At 44.4% G+C, this 18735-nt stretch overlaps 1 protein-coding gene across 1 annotated transcript in view; it reads right to left on the bottom strand.

Moving 5' to 3' along the window:
- Nucleotides 1-2449: 2449 nt before the first annotated feature.
- Nucleotides 2450-18735, bottom strand: part of SFMBT2 (Scm like with four mbt domains 2) — a 110176-nt gene continuing 93890 nt past the window's right edge. Inside the window, exons 17-21 of the mRNA XM_059847544.1 lie at nt 15969-16144; nt 14380-14552; nt 11960-12208; nt 10733-10861; nt 2450-8731 (exon numbers count right to left, since the gene is read on the bottom strand). Coding sequence (XP_059703527.1) covers nt 8591-8731; nt 10733-10861; nt 11960-12208; nt 14380-14552; nt 15969-16144 — 868 coding nt within the window. The 3' untranslated portion in view covers nt 2450-8590. The remainder of the gene's footprint in view (nt 8732-10732; nt 10862-11959; nt 12209-14379; nt 14553-15968; nt 16145-18735) is intronic.

Raw genomic sequence — 18735 nt, 5'->3', positions numbered from 1 at the left:
GGTGTATCAGTCTTAAGTAAATATTGTAGCAGTAGAGGGACTTGGAGAATCATTAAATTTCACAGAAAGGCATGAATCTTGAAATTAAAAAAGCAATAAAACTGCTATCAACAGCAGCAGTAACAGCAACAACATGGTTATTAAAAACAGTAATTATTTGCCTTGAAAGTCTGTCTAGAAACCTTGGGAATGAAATATAACTACCTGCTTTTGTTCATTCTGTATGCAGGAAAGAAAATGGTGTTTCCTCAGAGACCTGAAAATATAACTTTTGTTTTCTAGGTGTTTTTGTTGTAAGGATGGTTGACTAATGTTGGTGTTCATACTTCTGCTTACGTGACTGCTTGATTGTGTCAACAAATCAGATCAAGTATCTAGAAATCTTTCACAAATTAATTGCACATGAAAAACACTAAAAATGGATGTGTGTTCAAAGTCTTTGTCTGTGATACCAGAAGCAAGACTGGTTGGTAGGTATTTTCCCCTCAGGAAATGATACATGGCAACCATATTTTATGTGCTGGTCATTAATTTCGAGGAACTCGGAGTATTTTGCCAGGGTTTGACTAAAATCACTTCATATTCTTCAAAAATTAGCTCTTTGCAGAGCTCTGAGTCTTGCCTGAGCTGGGGCAGAAATTTAAAAACTAGTGTCTGACCTTTGCATTACTTTCAAATGACTATATAATGAGCTATGGGGAGATACATGGATTTATTTTCACCTATGGATCCTTAAGAATATCATAAACAATTCAAGTTTTTGCTCTTTTGATTTTATGTCGCTACCAGATTCACCTCAGAATATTTCCTTTGATAAATCCTTCCCATTCTCTGTTTCATCTTTCAGTGAGCTCTTCTGTGGTCCAGCAGGCAGTTCCCACTGGTCTGATGCTGTAATCCCAAGGCTGTCTGGACAGGTCACTTCACTGACCACCTGCACTTCTGTCCCTCCCAAAGCCTGGGCTTTAGGACAGCATCATAAGGAGTCAGACCACAGGATTATCATCCCAAGACTTGTTGACATTGTAAAAAATAACAGTTTTTCAATGGCCTGATTCTATTTTAAGTTACTCTACCCCCAACTGCTTGCCCATGGTTGTGGTTTTGCGTGATAGACAATAGCCAGTCTTGATGAAATTGGAGAAATGATGGAACACAGAGGGAGAAGTTTTGGTTTTGCTGTATATCCACAAGAGGCATTTAAATAAGATTGATGGAGTGTCACTGTCATATTTCCTGAAAAATCCCTTCACCAGGATTTCTTCTCCTGGGAAGCTGAGAAGCCTCAGAAAAGAAAGAGAACAATAATTATCTGATTGCTGCTCTGGAATGCGGCTTGGACATTGTTCACCAACAGGTGAATGATTGGTTTCCTGTGAATTGTTTTTACTTAATGACCAAACACCATCAGCTGTGTCGGACTCTGAGGAGTCAGTCACGAGTTTTTATTATTCTTCTTGTTAAGCCTTCTGCCTGTATCCTTTCTTTCTTTAGTATAGTTTAGTATAGCATTCTCTAATATCATATAGTATCATAAAATTATAAATTAGCTTTCTGAGAACATGGAGTCAGATTCTCAATTCCTCCTTCGTCCTGGGGACCTCACAAACTCAACAATGGAGCAAAACCAAAGAGAGTCATCCAAACTCTTGTTAGCCAATTCTGTGGACTCTGTGCTCACTTTCTCCCATGCACACATCAATGGAAGCTGTTGGGGTGTGCACCACCCTGCTTTCACTGAGGCAGAGAGGATGGGGGAGGACACCAGTGGCAAAAGCTTGGTAGCCAAGCCAGACCAACAGACAGAGATCTTTAGATGGCATCTTCAGGCTGCCATTGAAAGGTGTCAGGACTTGCAGAGCTGGAATTTAAGCTCAGCACAGCCTCTAAGTGCAGGGAAAATGTCACACAAGGCATGTAACACACACAAGGTTTTGTCTGGCAGAGCACGTATGTCTGAAGCCCACCCTTTGGAATTCACACCTATTTTTTCCCTACTGCAGAATGGCTTTCCAAATCTTCAATGGCTGCTGTGCACCTGGGTAAGTTTTATTTTCTGTCTCCCTCCTCCATGTGCTGCTCTAACTCTCATCCTGCCACCATCAGCTCTTCTGTTGCTACACCCTCCTTTCCCTGTTGCTCACTGAGTTATTTTTCACTCCTGTCTTTCACCCTGCTCCCATTACTTTCTTAAAACGTGCTTGGATGCTGTTGTGTCTCCTCACCACCCACCACCTTTCTTGTTTCATGTCCTACTTCTGGGAAGAACTTCAAGATGCATAAACCCAAACTATTCAGCTTGTGCCTACAGAAGGCTGAGCCAGGGAGGCTGTGTTGTACCTCTGGAAGTTTGGGGGCTCAGTGAAGGCAAAACTGATCCAGACAGCTTGGACACAGAAATACATCAAAACACAGCCCTGTCAAACAAAAACTAGCCGGGAGAGACACATGACTTATTGTTACTTTATTAACAACGTGGCTTACAACTGTTTCAAGTAAAAAGGGATTTAATTCTGAATAAAAATTAAAATATAACTCTGAATATAGATTTTCACTTATTTACATGGAAACATATATACAGAATAGAATCTTACAGCAAACTGACAACATGCCCTTCGCCCTGGGAACTTGAAAAAGTAAAAACACCAGCATTGATTGATTTATATGTATATATATATATACACATACATATACACGCACATATATATATACATATATATATACACACATATGTATCAACACACCAAAGGGATTATGTACACAAACTTGGAGTCAAAACCTTCAGTACAAACTGGAATGCAGAACAATTCAAAGTTTTCCAACATGCACCACCACGAATGGAGGGTAACTGCTGGTTGTGGAGCCAATTCCTGCTGCTCCATGAGGGACAGGAGGGTTTAAGTGCTTGCCTTGTCCTACACAAGGCACATGAAAAGACTCAACTGCCCTCCAAGGCTGCATTTGAGACTTTCACCTCCCTTGGAACACACAGGGCACCCCTGCCTGTGCATGTCAAAGTGTCATGGTACCATTCCCCAGGTGTTTTCCAGAAAGCAGGTCCCTGAAGGTGAAGGCTGCTGGAACAACTTGGCACATCCTGACCAGGTCTGGCAGAACAGGGACTGGGAAATGGAATGCACACATTTACAACGTATAAATTACAGACATTTATATGTCCATAATCTCCACTGAGGCTGGAGCAACAAGAAGCAGGTGGGGTGCCCTGGGAATGAGCATTTTCATCCTGTCAAATCTCAACACAGAGCAGAGGGTTCTGCACATCCACAACCTGAACTCAGGGCAGTGTCACCTTTTCCTGTGGGAGAGAGCTCAAGTTTTTGCTTGGTATTTCCTATGGAGGTCTGGAAGGTGCAAGAGGAAAGTCTTCAGGTCCCAAACTCCAGAAGACACAGAGGAGTTGGGTACAATGAAGACGGACTGATTTTCCCACCTATCCAGCCAAAGAGCCTAGAGGTATCTGAGTCAGATTTCTCTATCTTCACTGGGAAAAAAAAAATTAGAACCTTTCAGTATTGCAGCTCTGACTCTACTGCCAGCTTCCTTCCCTCTTCTCACCTGGCCCCTGCTGGGACTAAAAAACCATCTCTGCTGTGAAAAAGAAAAGCTTTCAGGGATGATGCTCACAGAACCCAGCTGTGCTCCCGTTCTGAGAGGGGAGTTATCCCTCTCCACAAAGACAACTCAAGTCCAGAACTCCAGGCTCTCTCCTCTTGAAGGCCTCTCTCTCCTCTCCCACATCCTTGGCAGTGATCAAGACTTACCTTTTTCACTGCAAATTACCACGATAGACAAAAAAAAAAGGCAGGCCACGAGTATTTGTAACTATGACCCAGGTTTGTGCAGTTCATGTGTCTTCTGCAAGAGAATTCCTGCGCATGGCACCAAATCACTGCAAACCCACTCTTATTCTGCAGGACAGCTGACATTTAAAGCACTGCTGGGCTATAAAATTCTCATCTTTGATGACTGGCTCATATTCTAGATGCAGCCATTAACAGCATTTACACTTCTTGCTGGAGTATTGTACCAAAGAATAAATGAGACCATTAAAGGCTTCTGCTCCTTTATAGGGAGTTCATGAGCACCTAAGGACACAAGCCCTCTCTTGTGAAGTCTGACAGACTGCAGCTGCATTTCTGCCTGCTAGGAGAAGGAGGCATTACATTTTCTGTTAATTAAGTGCAGACATTTGACATCTACGTGAGAGAAACTGGTGAGGAATTGGTCCCACAACCCACACGTCTTGAGGGCCCTAACACTAACCTCAGTTATTTCTGGATCAAATCCTGAGTAACAGATTCCTTTAGTTCTGGGTCAGCTGATGTGATAAAGAATATTATTGAGGGGGAAAAAAAACATGCATCCACAGTTTGAAAGAATTTTTACATAAATATACTGTATAAAACATCTTCTAAACACCCAGTATTGTGAGTGAAGGAGTATTTGTTGAGTGTATCCAAGTTAAAAAAGTGTACAGTCACAAAAAAAAAAAAAAAAAAAAAAAAAAAGAAATCTAATGTTCAAGATGTTGCAGATTACAGAAAATATTTCCTGGAGTAAGGAATCAGCTTTGCAATCCCAAGCAATGGAAAATACAGCGTGACATATCTTAGCACCAAAATGGAGCCCTTGGGACTGTATTTATCCGTGCATAATAAAGCTGGTTTTAATGGTGTTCAGTTGCAGCATGTTGTTCTCTTTTGGCACTTGAATTTGGAAATGAGAGGAACACTCTGAGTTCAGAGTTTTCTACATGCACTGCACCAGAAAAGCACAAAGTATTTGAAGTGCCCTGATTGTACAAGCTTCTGGAACACTGAGATGGCACAGCAGCTCTGCCAAATTTGATTTTGTGCCCTGAAAAGATCAAGGCAGGCTTTAAGGTGACTAAATTTTGATGATGGCAGCCCAAAATTGCCTGGTTTGCCTTCAAAAGGCTGAGATAGGGACACCACACAAACTGGGACTGCAACAGGCTGAAGGTTAAAGCCAAGGAATGGTGACTTTCCAGTTTAAGGCAAATCAGCTGTTTGCCCAGAGTAAAATAAAGGAGTTTAGGTGTCCCACTGAGAAACTTTTTAAATCCCACCAGGCATCCAAATACATCTGTTAGGGTGGGTCAGGCCATCTCAGCATGGACATGCAACTACTGAGTAATTCACTAAGGACAGGGTGTGCCTGGATTTTGGTGTTTTCTGAGGGCACATAGCATTTTTAGGAGGTTTAGGACCAAACTATCAAGGGTTATGGAATATGGATAACACAAAAGAGCTGGAAACCCTGAAATCCTCCTAGAGCTGAGAAGCCTTCATGCCTCTGAGAGGTAGGAAAAGCCAGGGTTTGGTCATTCTGGCAGTTGTGTTTGTGAGCTGAAAATGAAAAAAAGCCCTGAAATCAAATACCATTTTTCTTGAAGAGCATACATGACAGCAGGAAGAAGGCAGTACAAGTACAACCAAGCAGGAAATCATGGACATTCCTTAAGACAATGATTTAATCCAATTTCAGAGATGGATGCTTTGGGTCTGAAAAATGGGAACTGGCTGATTCTGCCAAGGTAAGGGCTGTGAAGGGAGCAGGGACCTGCCCATGGATCTGTTCAGCCTGACTGAGTGCAAGCTCCAAAGAAGCCAGTGCAGATCAAGATGAGCAGGCACCATACACTCTTCAGCCCCCTGGTTTTGTTCCAAAACCACTCATCTTTGGTCCTGTGCCCAAAGAGATTCCAGGAACACCTGCACAGCCTTCCTGTGGCAGCAAAGTGTCTGTGTCAGTATGCTGAAGGTCAGCATCCAACAGCCCAGAAATAACAGCAGGGCTGCTCCCCAGTCCTTGGCAGTGGCCTGGGATAACCATGAGTTCAGCACTTCTCAGCAGTGGCATTTTGCAGCTGGTAACACAACAAACTTCAGGTCTGGATGCCAAATTCACAACAGGGAGGGGAGATGTGGCTTCACCACTGTCATTAGAGCATCTGTGGAACTGCAGCAGCTCTGAATCAATCAGGTCTGGAACAAAAAAACTTAGACTCAATCAGGTCTGGAACAAAAAAATCCCACAAACTTACAGTGGTTTGCACTTGTACACTGCAAAGTAAAGTGGCATTTTACTGCAGCAAGACTGGATTCCCATCATCTCCTTTGAAGCACATTACTCCAAAGCTTTACTGATGTTCCAGAATTGAAATTAGGTCCAGGCAAAGGTAATTAGTTCCTTCTGATCTCTGTTCAATCTGAGCACTTTGTCCAGTTAAACTCCACACCACTCATTGTCCACTTGTGTAAGAAATGGCCTAAGAAGTTCAGCTCCAGTTTTTCTGGAAAGCAACCAATGCAAAAGACAACAATATCCCAATCCTGTATCTCTTCCCAACCTGCAGGCTAAAAAGAAATAGTAAAGCATTTATCATCCAAGGTAATTCTAGCATAAAGATTTCAGGTTATCAACTTCTCTGAGAGGACAGAAAGTGAAAAATGAGGCAACCTGAAGAGGAATAAAGTGAAAGACAAATAGTGAGAGAGAAATCTCCAGAAATAAAAGAGCCAGTGCGAGATAAAATTAAAACTTTTTCGTTGTTGTTTAATAGTTTGAGTTTTGAATATGATTTAACTTCCCTGAACAGCCAGTAAAGATTCCCATGTTCTTGGCTCAATGCTTCACCCATTCCTTGACTGGCCAGCACTAGAGCTGGTTGCTCTCAGAGTCTGTGTGTGTTTGCTCCCCAGTCATGCCTCCACAAGGAATTAGCTGCCATAGGAATATCTACAGTTACAAGGCTGATGGAGACAAAAAATGGCATTTTTGCAGTGCATCCCAGAAGGCATGAAATGTCTCTGACAAATCCCAGAGGCCAGAAACTCCAAGAACATCAGAGCAGCAGAAGAAGCTGGGTTTGACAAGTAAAGGATCAGTGCTGGGATGCTGTTTAGCACACAGCCCCTTCTGCTTCTCTTCCTTGGGATGTCCTCATGCACCAGTTCTCCTGACAGAATCCTCCCAGGAGCTGTCTCCTGCTGACAGATGTAACACCAGGACTGGGCTGAAGTGAGGAGGAGCTGGGAGAAGCAGGCTCCCTGATTTTCTCAGCTGTTCTCTCACTTTTCTGGGTGCAATCCTTCAGTCTTCGGAGGTGAAACACTGAGCAACACTTTCAGGGGACCCTGAGAGGGATCCAAAGTAGTTACCAAATCAGTTGCACTGACACATTTCACTATCAGCAGGAAATCCAGTCTAAACCCCAGTTTTTTAATATCTGCCCCACTACAGAACCCTGTTTCTGGATTTCTGAAGAACAAAACCACAGCATTTGATGCAAAGGCAACCAAAACTGCCTTGAACCAATTAAAACTTGAAGAAGATCATCAGAACAAAGCAACAGCTGAGAACAGATCAGTCCTGCTCATCTCCCATGTAAGAACATTTCTGATGAAGTCTCAGCATCTGGTCCAGGCTGCAGCAGTTGCACCAATCCCATTCCTCAGTGACAAATCAGGAAACTTGCTGAAAGGCAAGCCAGGAATTCCCAAGTGATGCATGGCAGGGTCAATGCTTCTTGCCTAAAACACCCTCTGGGCAAGATCTGGATGTATTCCAGAGTATTTATATCTGAAGGTCCTCTCTCTTCTCCAAAGAATTTAAGAAGGAAACCAATCAAGGAAAAGCAGCAGCTGCAGCCCGGTGTTGGTCAGTAGGTTCTTCTGAGCACAGGGGTCAGCAGGAGTCCCTGATCCCCATCTGCTGTCACCATATGGCTCAAAGACAGGTCTTTAAATTGACTTGGAGTTAAGATTTTTGACTTCATGCTCCTGTAAAGAATGGAGCACTGTACAGATCCCATCACAGAGATTTTCAGCTGATTGTGCAGAGCCAGCATGGCTCAGGGTGTGCTGCTGCCCCACCAGGTCTTGTGTCACCCCTGTCAGTCCACTGCAATTTTGTCTGGTATCACAGACACCACGGGTTGAGTCCCCTTTCAAAATTCAGCCAGGAATAATCATTATATGCCTGGTGTAACACCTTTTCCTTTTGTAAAACCAGAGAGGTTGGGGAAAAAAAAAAGATCACTGCAAGATCACCAAGATCAAACTGGCAGTTAAACCCCAGGTAATGCTACAAATGATGATTTACATTTCAATATGAAAGAAGAGTGTCAGAGCTGTCTAAAAGAAATGTTCATGTCCAGAAATTGTCCCAGACAAACCATGACCACCTGGAAACATCTGACCCTTCTCCTTGGGAATGTGTCTGCCACTGGTAGGTTTGGTTTGGTGACAAATCACCTGATCTGTGCTGGCCTTGCACCACTGGGCAATGGGTGTGAGAGGCTCATGAGGAGAGATGCCAACAGTCTTTCCATGTGCTTTACAAGTACAGAAAAGTTAGTTCCATTTGTAGCTTGTTTCTTTCTGTGTTTGTTTTTCTTCCCCCCATGGATTGCTCCCAGTGCTTCCAATTCCACTTGTTCTCAGAAAAGAAAAAGGATTTGGGGGAAGAAAACCCCTTGAACAAGCTGAAATGGTAAAAAAGACAGGGAACAAGGAGGGGGACAGGAAGGAATGCAGAAGTGCAGTCAGTTGGCATATTGTGCATAGAAAGCAACTTTTACTCTCTCGATCTGGTGGCACAGTTTGATGGCTGGGCCCAGCTTCAGCTCCATGCACTCCTGCACTGTGGGCAGTGTCAGCAACAGGAGAGCCTGGCCATCGATGTCCTGGGGAAAGAAACACAGGGAAAACGGTTTGGTTTGTGGACTCTGGAGGGCAGAATGCATAAGCAAGTTTGGAGGAACAAAAAGGGCAGTTTGCCCTACAAATTAAGTTCTTTTATCCTCTGCTTTTTTCTCCCACTTTGACACTGCCCATCTCCTTTCCCTGAGATACAACATGCAACATGATTTTTCAGAAGTTGTCTAGTGTCTCTGCCTAGGTTCTCACCTTAACCCCCAGCTTGGGAAAAGCCTCCCCGCTGCTGAAATGAGGGATCAGCTGAAGAACCTCTGCAGAGCCAAGAGAGATCTGATCAGTCCATTTTATGCCTGAGGAACTGAAACAAGGGGCAGGCTGCAGAGAGACACCAGGAGACACAGGAGGGAGTCGAATGGAGAAACTAATGCTGGTCCCACTGCCAAGTCAGACTCTTTCCCCACCTCCTCTGGCCCATGATTTACTCAGCACAGGTTTATGCCTGCCTTGCTCCATGCCCTGTACCCAGGTACACCCAGGACCTGCCTTGTTCCACTGCTGAATGACCAAGAGAGGGGCCTAGACTACCCAAAGCCCTTGCAATCTCTAATGTCCCACAATCCCTGAATGGTGTAGGCTGCAAAGGACCTCTGCAGGTCATGTCTTTCCCTCAAGCATAACTATGCACCAAACTCCACGAACCAGTACCCCAGATGAGCACTTTTATTGGGAACCTCTGTTGGCTTTATGATCCTCTTCTTAATAAAGAGCTCAAATTCTCTTTATTCTTTATTAGACAGAGATCATCAGGCCACAAAACTGCTTTTAACCCTTTAGGTAGATCAGAGTCTATGCACAGCAACTCACAGCCAACATAAACTCCCCAGGACAGCCCTGATTAGGCAGCATTGAACACAAGGAGGATTTAGACACCTGAAGTGCTGCTTTGGTCAGACTGTCCACAGCTCAGGTCCATCCCTCACTGAAGGCTGATGGCACAGACCATTGCACCAGGGCTTCACAAGGAAAAGCTCCAGTCATCTGTGTTTGATTCAAGCCACTATAAAACTCTCTGGCAAAGGAGAGACAGGGTTGGCTTCCAAGCCCTGGCATTGCTTCAGGCTGGTTAACATATGGCTGGAGCTCGCAGCGACACAGCAACTGCAGCATCTTGCTCTGGGGAGTTTCACTTGCTCCAGACTCACCCTCCACCTTCTCCCAGCCACAGCAACTGGAGTCATCCATGGTGAAGAATCAGAGACAGTTCAATGAGCAGCTGGCCACACCACTAATTAACTACACTTGTTTTTTCCTAACTTCGGCTCGTTAGTGCTGCCCTTTACCCTCAGCAGTGGCTGCGACTCATCTGCCAAGGAATGGCTCTCTCCACATAAACTACACACTCACACTGGCTTGAGATGAAGAGCACTGGCTTCTGCTCCTGCAAACCTATCTGACTAATGGGGAGAAGACTAGCATCTCCCAAATTTAGGTCATCCAAGGCCTGACTGGCAGATCTTAAGAGGAACGTAGTCAGGAATTAGGTGTCTACACACTTGGGACATCTAGGTGTTAATGGCAAAATTTAGACAGCCAGTTTGGGCTTCAAGCAGCACTTTTCTGCCTCTCAGGCCAGTATTTTAGAACAGGATGGAACCCATGTGGCCTGGAGAAAGCCTGGTATGTACCAGGTAACCATTATCTGTTTTTACACTGAAGTTCCTACCTGTGGGACATCAGTATGGCCCCATGGACCTTGGCATGAAAGGACTAAACCTCCTGCTTTCCACAAGGGTTCTTCACAAGGCTATTGAGTTTCTGGACTCTCTGAGGATCTGGCAAGGCTCTGACTCAAGTTTCTAAGAGTTTTCAGGCCTTGACAAAATCGGTGTTTTAACTTGGCCTGATGGACCTGAAGTCTGGTCTTAGTCTCTGTACCAAAGCCCCAGACCCAGCCAGCAAAGTGGGATGTCCTGTAACATGAAGAGGCACCACAGACATAAAGGGACAAGTGACAAAAGGACTTCTACCTGCTCCTGAAATATTTTGGCAAGGGGTGCACAGTCGGTGAGTTTGATAAACCTCACGACATCAGTCACAGTCCACTCCAGTGGGTTACTGTCCAGGACGAGCTTCTCTTCCTCTTCTTGCTTAATTTCCTGTGAGGAAAAAAATAACACAGAGAGGTTTTATAATGTGAATGCCAGCCAGCCAGGGAGAGAGAAATGGCAATCGTTTCTCCCAGTGGCTTGTGACAATTTTTAGGGAGTTGTAGGAATGTGATAACTTGGTAGTGTAAACAATCTGCAGGTGGTGTTTTTTCACTTTGTTTTCCTGTTCTTCTCAAGGACAGTGTGTGAGAAAGGTGGTTTTTATTAACTAGCCAATCAAGTGGAATGTATCCTACCAATCTATAAAAACTTAAGAATCCTTTGTAATAAGCCCTTCTTTTCTTCTCTTGCAATTGGGTCTCTCGCCTGTTCTTGTGTCATTCTTGGCTCAAGGGTGACATCATAAAGCAAACTACTTCCTGTGGAGTCTCAGAGTCTCTGTGGTCAGGATGACCCCAAGACGTGTTAGAGAGTCTCTTTTCCCAGCCCGGTAACCAAAGAAGGAGTCAGGATTCTTCTGTTCTGGTTTTTAACGTTGTTTATTATTCTTTCTTATCTATAACATTCTTTCCCTGACCTGCTGAGGTCCTTTCTGGAGGTCAGTCAGTGGCACACTACCCACCTTCAGGGTGGTGTTACCTTTTTATACTATGAAATACGTGTACTTTATTTACAGTAATTTTCCAATACCTATCACCTATGTTAGACAGTGAGCTTCTACCCTAAACCAATCCAAAAGTGCCACCATCACCCAGAACATGGAGGCTAGGAAGAAGGAGAAAGAAGGACAAGGCACGCCCAAATTCCTCCATCTTGGGACCCCGAGCCCCCATTCTAAAAACCCCAAAATTCTACTTTTCACCCTGTGACAAACTAACTATCATTCTACTTAAACTTTTGTGGCTTGCAGATCCTCGTATAAGGTTGGTAATTCTTCCCATGGATCAAAATCAAAGGCACAGGAGTCTTGGGGTCTGTACAAGCTCTCTGAGTCCCCTGGGAGGGGTTCTGGCAATCCAGGACAGCCAGAGGGATGTCCTGGCTTCCGACAGTGGAGAACCAGAGCAGGGATGCCCTCCTCAGAGCAGCAAAGTTTGGCACTGAAGGTCAAGTTAGGAGGAACTGTGCTATGAAACACACACTCACTTCCTTGGGGGGCGTGCCCTTGTCTGCCTCGCTGCAGGAGTGGGGCTGGGCTCTGCGGCTGCGGCGGGCTCTCTCGGTGGCAGGTGGCCTGTCCAGCTCGGTGCTGGCGCGCAGGGTGACGGCTCTGCGGGGCCGGGCAGAGGGCACCTCGGCCGAGGACGTGTCCGTCTGGTCATCGCGCAGCTCCGAGCTCGTCTCCTCACTGCCCGTCTCATCCTCCATCGCGTCCGCCTCGTCCTCCTCGCTCTCCTGCAGGCACAAACAGCATCCAGGAGATGGACACAGCAGCAAATCCAAAGGCATGGATGGGGGCAGACTGCACGCCCATGGCCGTGCTGCTGCGGGGTAACATTTATTTTAACGGAATTACCTAGTTTTTGTTACAGCGCTGAGTGAATTAGCCCTCCATTTAGGTTTGTTACAAAATGCAGAAGAAAAAAAGGTGTATGGCAGGAAATTCTTTTTCTGCCATACCTCCCAACCTAAGTGTAGCAGGTGAAGCCTAAAGATAGGAAATGCCAAGTCATGGTGAATAGGCTAGAAACCCCCTTTCTGCTTTTTGGAACCCCTCTGTAACCCTACAGGTCACTTTCCTTTAACCCTTGCCAATGGAGCATTTCTGATCCCCCTGTACCCTATATAAAGGGCTGTTTTAGCCTGGTTCTGGTAGAAGAGCTGTCACTGGAACCCTTCTCAGAAGATTCAATAACGACATCACTGTGGAACTCCAAACAGCCTTCTCCTCTCTCTCCCTGTGTCTGCCTGCCTGAAATCACAATGAGCTGATAACCACTAAAGAGCTGATATCACTTGAGCTTGCTAAGGTTGCCTGGGGCTGAGAACTGCTTGGGAACTCAGACAGTCTGTCCCAAAGAGGACTGAGCTATCTGGGCCCTCCAGCCTGCTGGGGACACCCTGAAACCCAGCAAAGGTGCATTACTCAAGGTCAACAGGAATGACTCATCTGGCACAAAATGTTCCTATCCTGGGCTGGTATCTCAAAACTTGTGGTGCTACAGATGCACAGGAGGAGAAACGGAAAATACTAAGAGGATAAAATGAAATTCAGGTTGACTGAGATGAAATAAAATCAGAAACTTGACTTTCACATTGCTTCACATTGGTTAGGATGTTACTGCTCCAGAATAAAGGGAAATTTTGATGCCTTTCGAAAATGGCTAGATGTTCAAGATAGCACTCTTAGTGACATTTCTGCAAAACTTAGGAAAGAGGATTTTACCCAGATTTCCCTGCTTTCAGCCCAACACTGAACTGCTGGAGGTGAAGCCCTAAGTTCCATTTGAAGTATTTTACCAGATTCTTGTTATTTCTGTCACACAGGGCTTTACAAGCACTCGCCACTGATGGAAACAGTGCATTTTGAACTTTATACTTATGTAACTTGCCCAAATGGCTTTGACAGCTTATCTGTGATCCAAGTTTGAGCAGGCACCCAAAGCCATATGCTCAGGTCTTGAGTGAAAGAGCAATTTAGACAAAGATAGCTGTATTGGCTGAAAGGTTGAAAAACTTGGCTAATGGTTGATTTAGGCTTAACATAAGTTTAAGTTCCTTTGAAGCAGGTATAATCTAAGGAAATGAAGCAGAACTACACCTAAATGAGGACCAAGCCATGAAGATGCAGGCAATCAACTGAAAGCTGAATAAAATAACCTACTCTAGCTGAAGTGGAGGGAATTTAAGTAAACCAATTTTATTTCACATTGCACAAAGCAGCAATCACTGGCACTCAGCTGAGGAAGTGAAACCACACATGAGCTCTGTTATTGCCACCATGGGAAAAGCCCCCAGAAAACAGCCCACACAGAGCTAAGTCTATTCCAGGTTTATTTTGGACATGAATCTTTGCTGATGCTCAGAACCTGTTGTATCACACAGCAGACTGGAAAGACTGAGCCCTCCAATTCCATGTATTTGGGACACAAACCTGTATGCTAAGGCTTGATGTTATGAGCCAAAAATATCAGGAATAGTTAAAAAAATATATAAAATTCCTTGAAACTACAATGGCTATGAGCTATTATTGTTTGTTACAACACCTGGAGATCTTAGACATGTATCACAGAGCTCCTTCACTCTGCTAAATGCTGTGCAAAGCATCCAACAGGCTCATCTGCCTGCTTTTAAGGAAGGAAATAAAATAAAGAGATATTAGGCAGCAAGTCAGCCAGTGAGCATTGGAAAGGTGGGAGCAAAAAATCTGCTTGCTACTTCTGAAATGACCAAGGTAAAAATCTCCAAAGTGCCCCAATAAAACCAGTCTGATCTTAGAAGAACAGAACAGCAAGGAAGGATCCAAAATAGGTGTGCTGAGGAGCCCCCCAAAAGGAAAATGCAGAATGGGGGACGTGAAGAAGGCACCAAGGGGTTTTTGTTGATTTATCCAGTGTGACACAAACCTCTGCAGAGCCTGCAGCATTGGAATCCACAGCTGATGATCTCCTTTTCTTCTGCACAAAGATGGATTTCCGCCTCTTTCTGCGTCTGGCTGGCTTGACATGGCCACTTTTCATGTTGTTATTTTCCCCAATTGGTGGCTTAATGATTTTCTTCCTCTTCCCATAATAATAAGCTGGAGAAATGAAGCACAATGCCCATTAAAAACTTTAACCACCCAAAGAAGGGAACCTTGGCTTGCTCCTTTCTACAGGCTTAGGACTGTACTCTAAGTGCAATTTAAACTTTAAAATACATTGATCTGAAAAAAAAAAAAAAGTACAGCATAAATAGGTCATGTTGGACTAGCACAGAGTGTTACAGCTCTTATGTATCCAGATTTATTGATGATGAATGAAGACTTCAGAATTTAACAATGTGTTTAGGCAGAGCTCAGCAGTGATTTAGAGGGAAAGAGGCCAACAAGTTCCAGATTTGATGCAATACAGTTCTGTGTGAGGTAAAGTTGCTAAAGTTTTCAGCAGAGAGGGGAGAGGGCCAGCTAGCCTCAGTCATGTACAAAGGAATGGGTTTTTATTACTTTTAAGTATTTTGTGGCCCAGGTTGAAATTAAGTCCTCTGACCTTACATTAAATGTTTGTATTGAATGCTTTTTGACACACTATGGGGATGAAAGACACTGTCTTTGATGAGCAAGAGTATCCCAGGACAACTAAAATGGCCCTTGGCATCCATGGCAAAGTTCATAACTGAACTGAGCCTTTCAGCAAATCAATGGAGTTTTGAGGAAAAATTCATCCAGTCTCAAAACCATCAACTTTTGAGATGGGACAACCTCAGCTGGAGCTCCTCCAGCTCTCCATTTGCTACCAGTGGGAGGCAGGACTCCAGCTCAGGTGTAGATTTCTACAGAAACCCATCCCCAGGGATCTCAGTATCCCCCTGTCTACTGGCACCAAACTCAGGATAATTGCTTCAGATCAATTACACTGCTTTTTGCAACCTTTGTGGAAGAAGGACAACACTCACTTCCACTTTCCTGACCTGTTTGAGAGCCAATAATATCAATAATACTGACAATAAAAAGCACTGAACACTAACAACAACTTTCCTGAACAGGTAGGATCATGTTTAAGTATTAAACACTCTGAGTAGAGAGTCAGTGTTCAAACCTGCCAGCACCTCAGCACTGTGGTTCTGGCCTGTGCTGGCATGTATGTCAGAAACTCTTTACAAGGAGGATTCATCTCACCTAACAAAGCTGTCTCAGATGTAGCAAGTTAAAATCTCAGCTTCCCACTGCAGGTTCCTTTTATGTGCTCCTTGTGTTGACTTTAGATATGAAGAAAATTCAAGATTTCCAAAAAGTGATGACGTTCAAACAGATGTATTAGGATGGAGTGAGAAGGACAGTTTTCTGGTACAGGATTCTGAGGGAACCTGTAGTGGCCTCAGGATTAAATAACTGCTCTTAGATGAGATGAATCCTCATCAGTATTAACGTATCATACAACTCCTGTTCTTCACCACACACCACCTCCTACTTCTCTGGTTCCCAGCCAGCACCAAGAGGCATTTTTCCAATACTCACTGTACTTGGTTTTGGTGTGGATGGAGCAGTTCTCGGGGCAGACTTCAGCCACCAGCACAGGGCTGAAGAGGTTGGGGCAGCACTCGAGCTTGGCACAGACCCTCCTGCAGAAATCTGCCACCTGGTCCGACGTGCGCACGATCTTCACGGTCGCCCTGTACGTCTTCCCCCTGTACCTAGGGAGGAGTACAGGACCCCACGTCACCCATCGAGCAAAATCCTGTGATGCTGCAGACCAGACTCTCCTCTGCCAGGGAGAGATCCTCCCCAGGGACTTCTGGGAGAGTGTCTCTCTTGAGAATGCAGGCAGAACAAGTCTACTTTTTTTAGTGGCTCCATTTCAGATGGACTCGAGGAAGGAAAGGTTGAAATAAATTGAAGGTGTGGACATGCTTTGGGAAGGAATCTAAGTGCACACTGGATATATCTGTAGATATGGCAAGAGAAGGAAAAAAATCTCAGTAGGCTTGGTGAGGATACTACAGAGGACACCAAGCCCTTATTGTGAACTGATGCAAAGGTTTTGGGAGAGAGATGCAGCCTCCCTTCATATACTGACCCATGATCAGTTGCTTATACACCTTGCAGAGCATTCTGGTCATCACCCTGTGTCTGGACTAAACTCTCTAAGCCCCAGTGCACTTTTGGTTTTCTCCATCGCCATCTTTCCTGCTCTCATATCATGTTCCAGCTCCCAACAATCCCCAGGACTCATGGTGCCAGCTGTGGCTATCAGAACACATTCACTGTGAAGAAATATCTGGGTGAAACAAAAATCTCTGCCACCCCAGGACCAGATGACTTCACCACTCTGAGATGTGGGCACTACAAAACCTGAGGAACTCATCAGGAGTCTCTGGAGTTATTTAACAGGGCTGCAGCAACAGGCTCTAAAAACTGATTCCTACAGGGAATGCTGGGAGCAGAAACCTGCAATGAAAGGTTTGTCTGAAATTTGCTACGCCACTAAAACATTTATTTCAGTGTTTCATATGAAGTGTTTCTGAGTGATAAATGGCTGAGAAAGATACAGTTACATCCCTGCTGTACTACATTGTAGATGTGAACCCTGGAAAACCAATTATCCCAGTAATTTATTAAACAGCAGCAGCAAGCTGTTGTAAACAGTGAGATAAGGTTTTTAAAACATCTCTTACGCATCCTGAGGAATGCAACACGAGAAACAACCGAGCCAGACCCGGTGCTGGCATTACAAATGTGCTCAGAGGAGGGAAAAGCACATAACGAAAGAAAAAGAGGGAACAACAGTGGAAGAAAGATTACGGGATGCGACGCCAGGAAAGAGAAAGATATAGGCACCAGGAAAAATGAAACAAAGCATTTGTCAGTGTATTAAGATCCGCAGTCTCCTAGCAGCTGCTGATAGATATGGGAGAGGAAGAGGAGGAGGTGGTGAAATAAAGATGTGACCAGAGAGTTAAAACATTCAGAAAGCTCTTTCTGAAACAAAGGGGTGTGGGAAAAGGGCTTGAAACTGTGGCACATGAAGTGTTATAAAGGGGAAACCCAAATGAAACTTGGGTCTGAGAACAGCCCAGTCCAACCATGCTCAGGTCGCAATCCAAATTATCACCTCAGCATAAAACCTGAATGAGCATTCCTTCAAGGTGCCAGGCTCTGATACCCCTTTTGGTGCCAGGACAATCCTGGATTCATTCACCTGAATGCATTAATGACTTCATGAGCCAACTTTTCACACACCCTTAAAGACCTGGACAGATGTAAAAGGGAAAATGTTCCTTTCAGGTACAGAGCACTGTTATGATCCCAGCTTCCCCATGAAACAGCTGCAAAGGCAAGCTGGCTGAGCAGGGTATGGCAATAGCTGATATACCAAAACCACTAAATGCCACAGGCATTTAAATGCATCTACTTATAAAAGTTTTATATTTCTTTTCAATGTGTTTGAAAAGACTCCTGCACTTATTACTTCTCCAGGAGCCATTAAGTTTAACGACAGCCTGGATAGTTTGGTCAGTGAGTCTGCTCTCAGAGATTTCACTGTGCTGCTTCCACCTGGACCCAAACAACTCTGCTTGGACTAAACCAGCACTTCCAGACAAGCACCAGCCTCGAGGGTCTCCCCAGTGGAAGAATCATGGCACAGGGAGCACCTGTACCTACACCTCATTTTATGTCTGGATGCATCTGAATTTAACTCACATTTATTTGTCCTTGTTCTGACTTTCAGCACTGGGATGAAAAGACTGCATCTGGTTTTGTTTCCCTGCAAAAGCACTCTAATCAAATTGCCTCTTGATCTTCTTTCTTATAAGCTAAGAAAGCTGCCTGATGGGTATTATTCAAGGATGGCTGACTTTTTCTAACTGTGTGCTTCCTATTGTGTTTGGCTGCCCAGGAAGGACCCATTGTACTACAGTGCCTGCTGAAAGGAAAAGATGAAACTAGGAAAATGAACAACTGACTGATTTCATCGTCTGCTTTGAATGCAACACACATTTTAATTAACAGAGAGGATGGCAAAATGGAGATCTCCAAGACTGCAGCAATCAGTCTCAATAACCCAAGGTGCTAGCACTGGCCACAGCAATATTTTTTACATCATTTTGGTCTTGGCAGCACCTCTTTCAACTATAAACCAGGTTCTACTAATATTTTCCATACTCCTCACACACTAAAGATTTTTAACACAGGCACCTCCAAATGTAATCTGAGCTGTTTCTAGGACAGCCATGTGGTAGGAGCTCCTTTGTCAGAAAACATTTTCCATTAGCATCTCTCAAAA

This window comes from Haemorhous mexicanus, chromosome 5 (genome assembly GCF_027477595.1).
Source record: "Haemorhous mexicanus isolate bHaeMex1 chromosome 5, bHaeMex1.pri, whole genome shotgun sequence".
NCBI classification, from domain to species: Eukaryota; Metazoa; Chordata; class Aves; order Passeriformes; family Fringillidae; genus Haemorhous; species Haemorhous mexicanus.
Note: the sequence above shows the minus strand (reverse complement) of the source record. Positions and strands in the feature narration are given on the sequence as shown.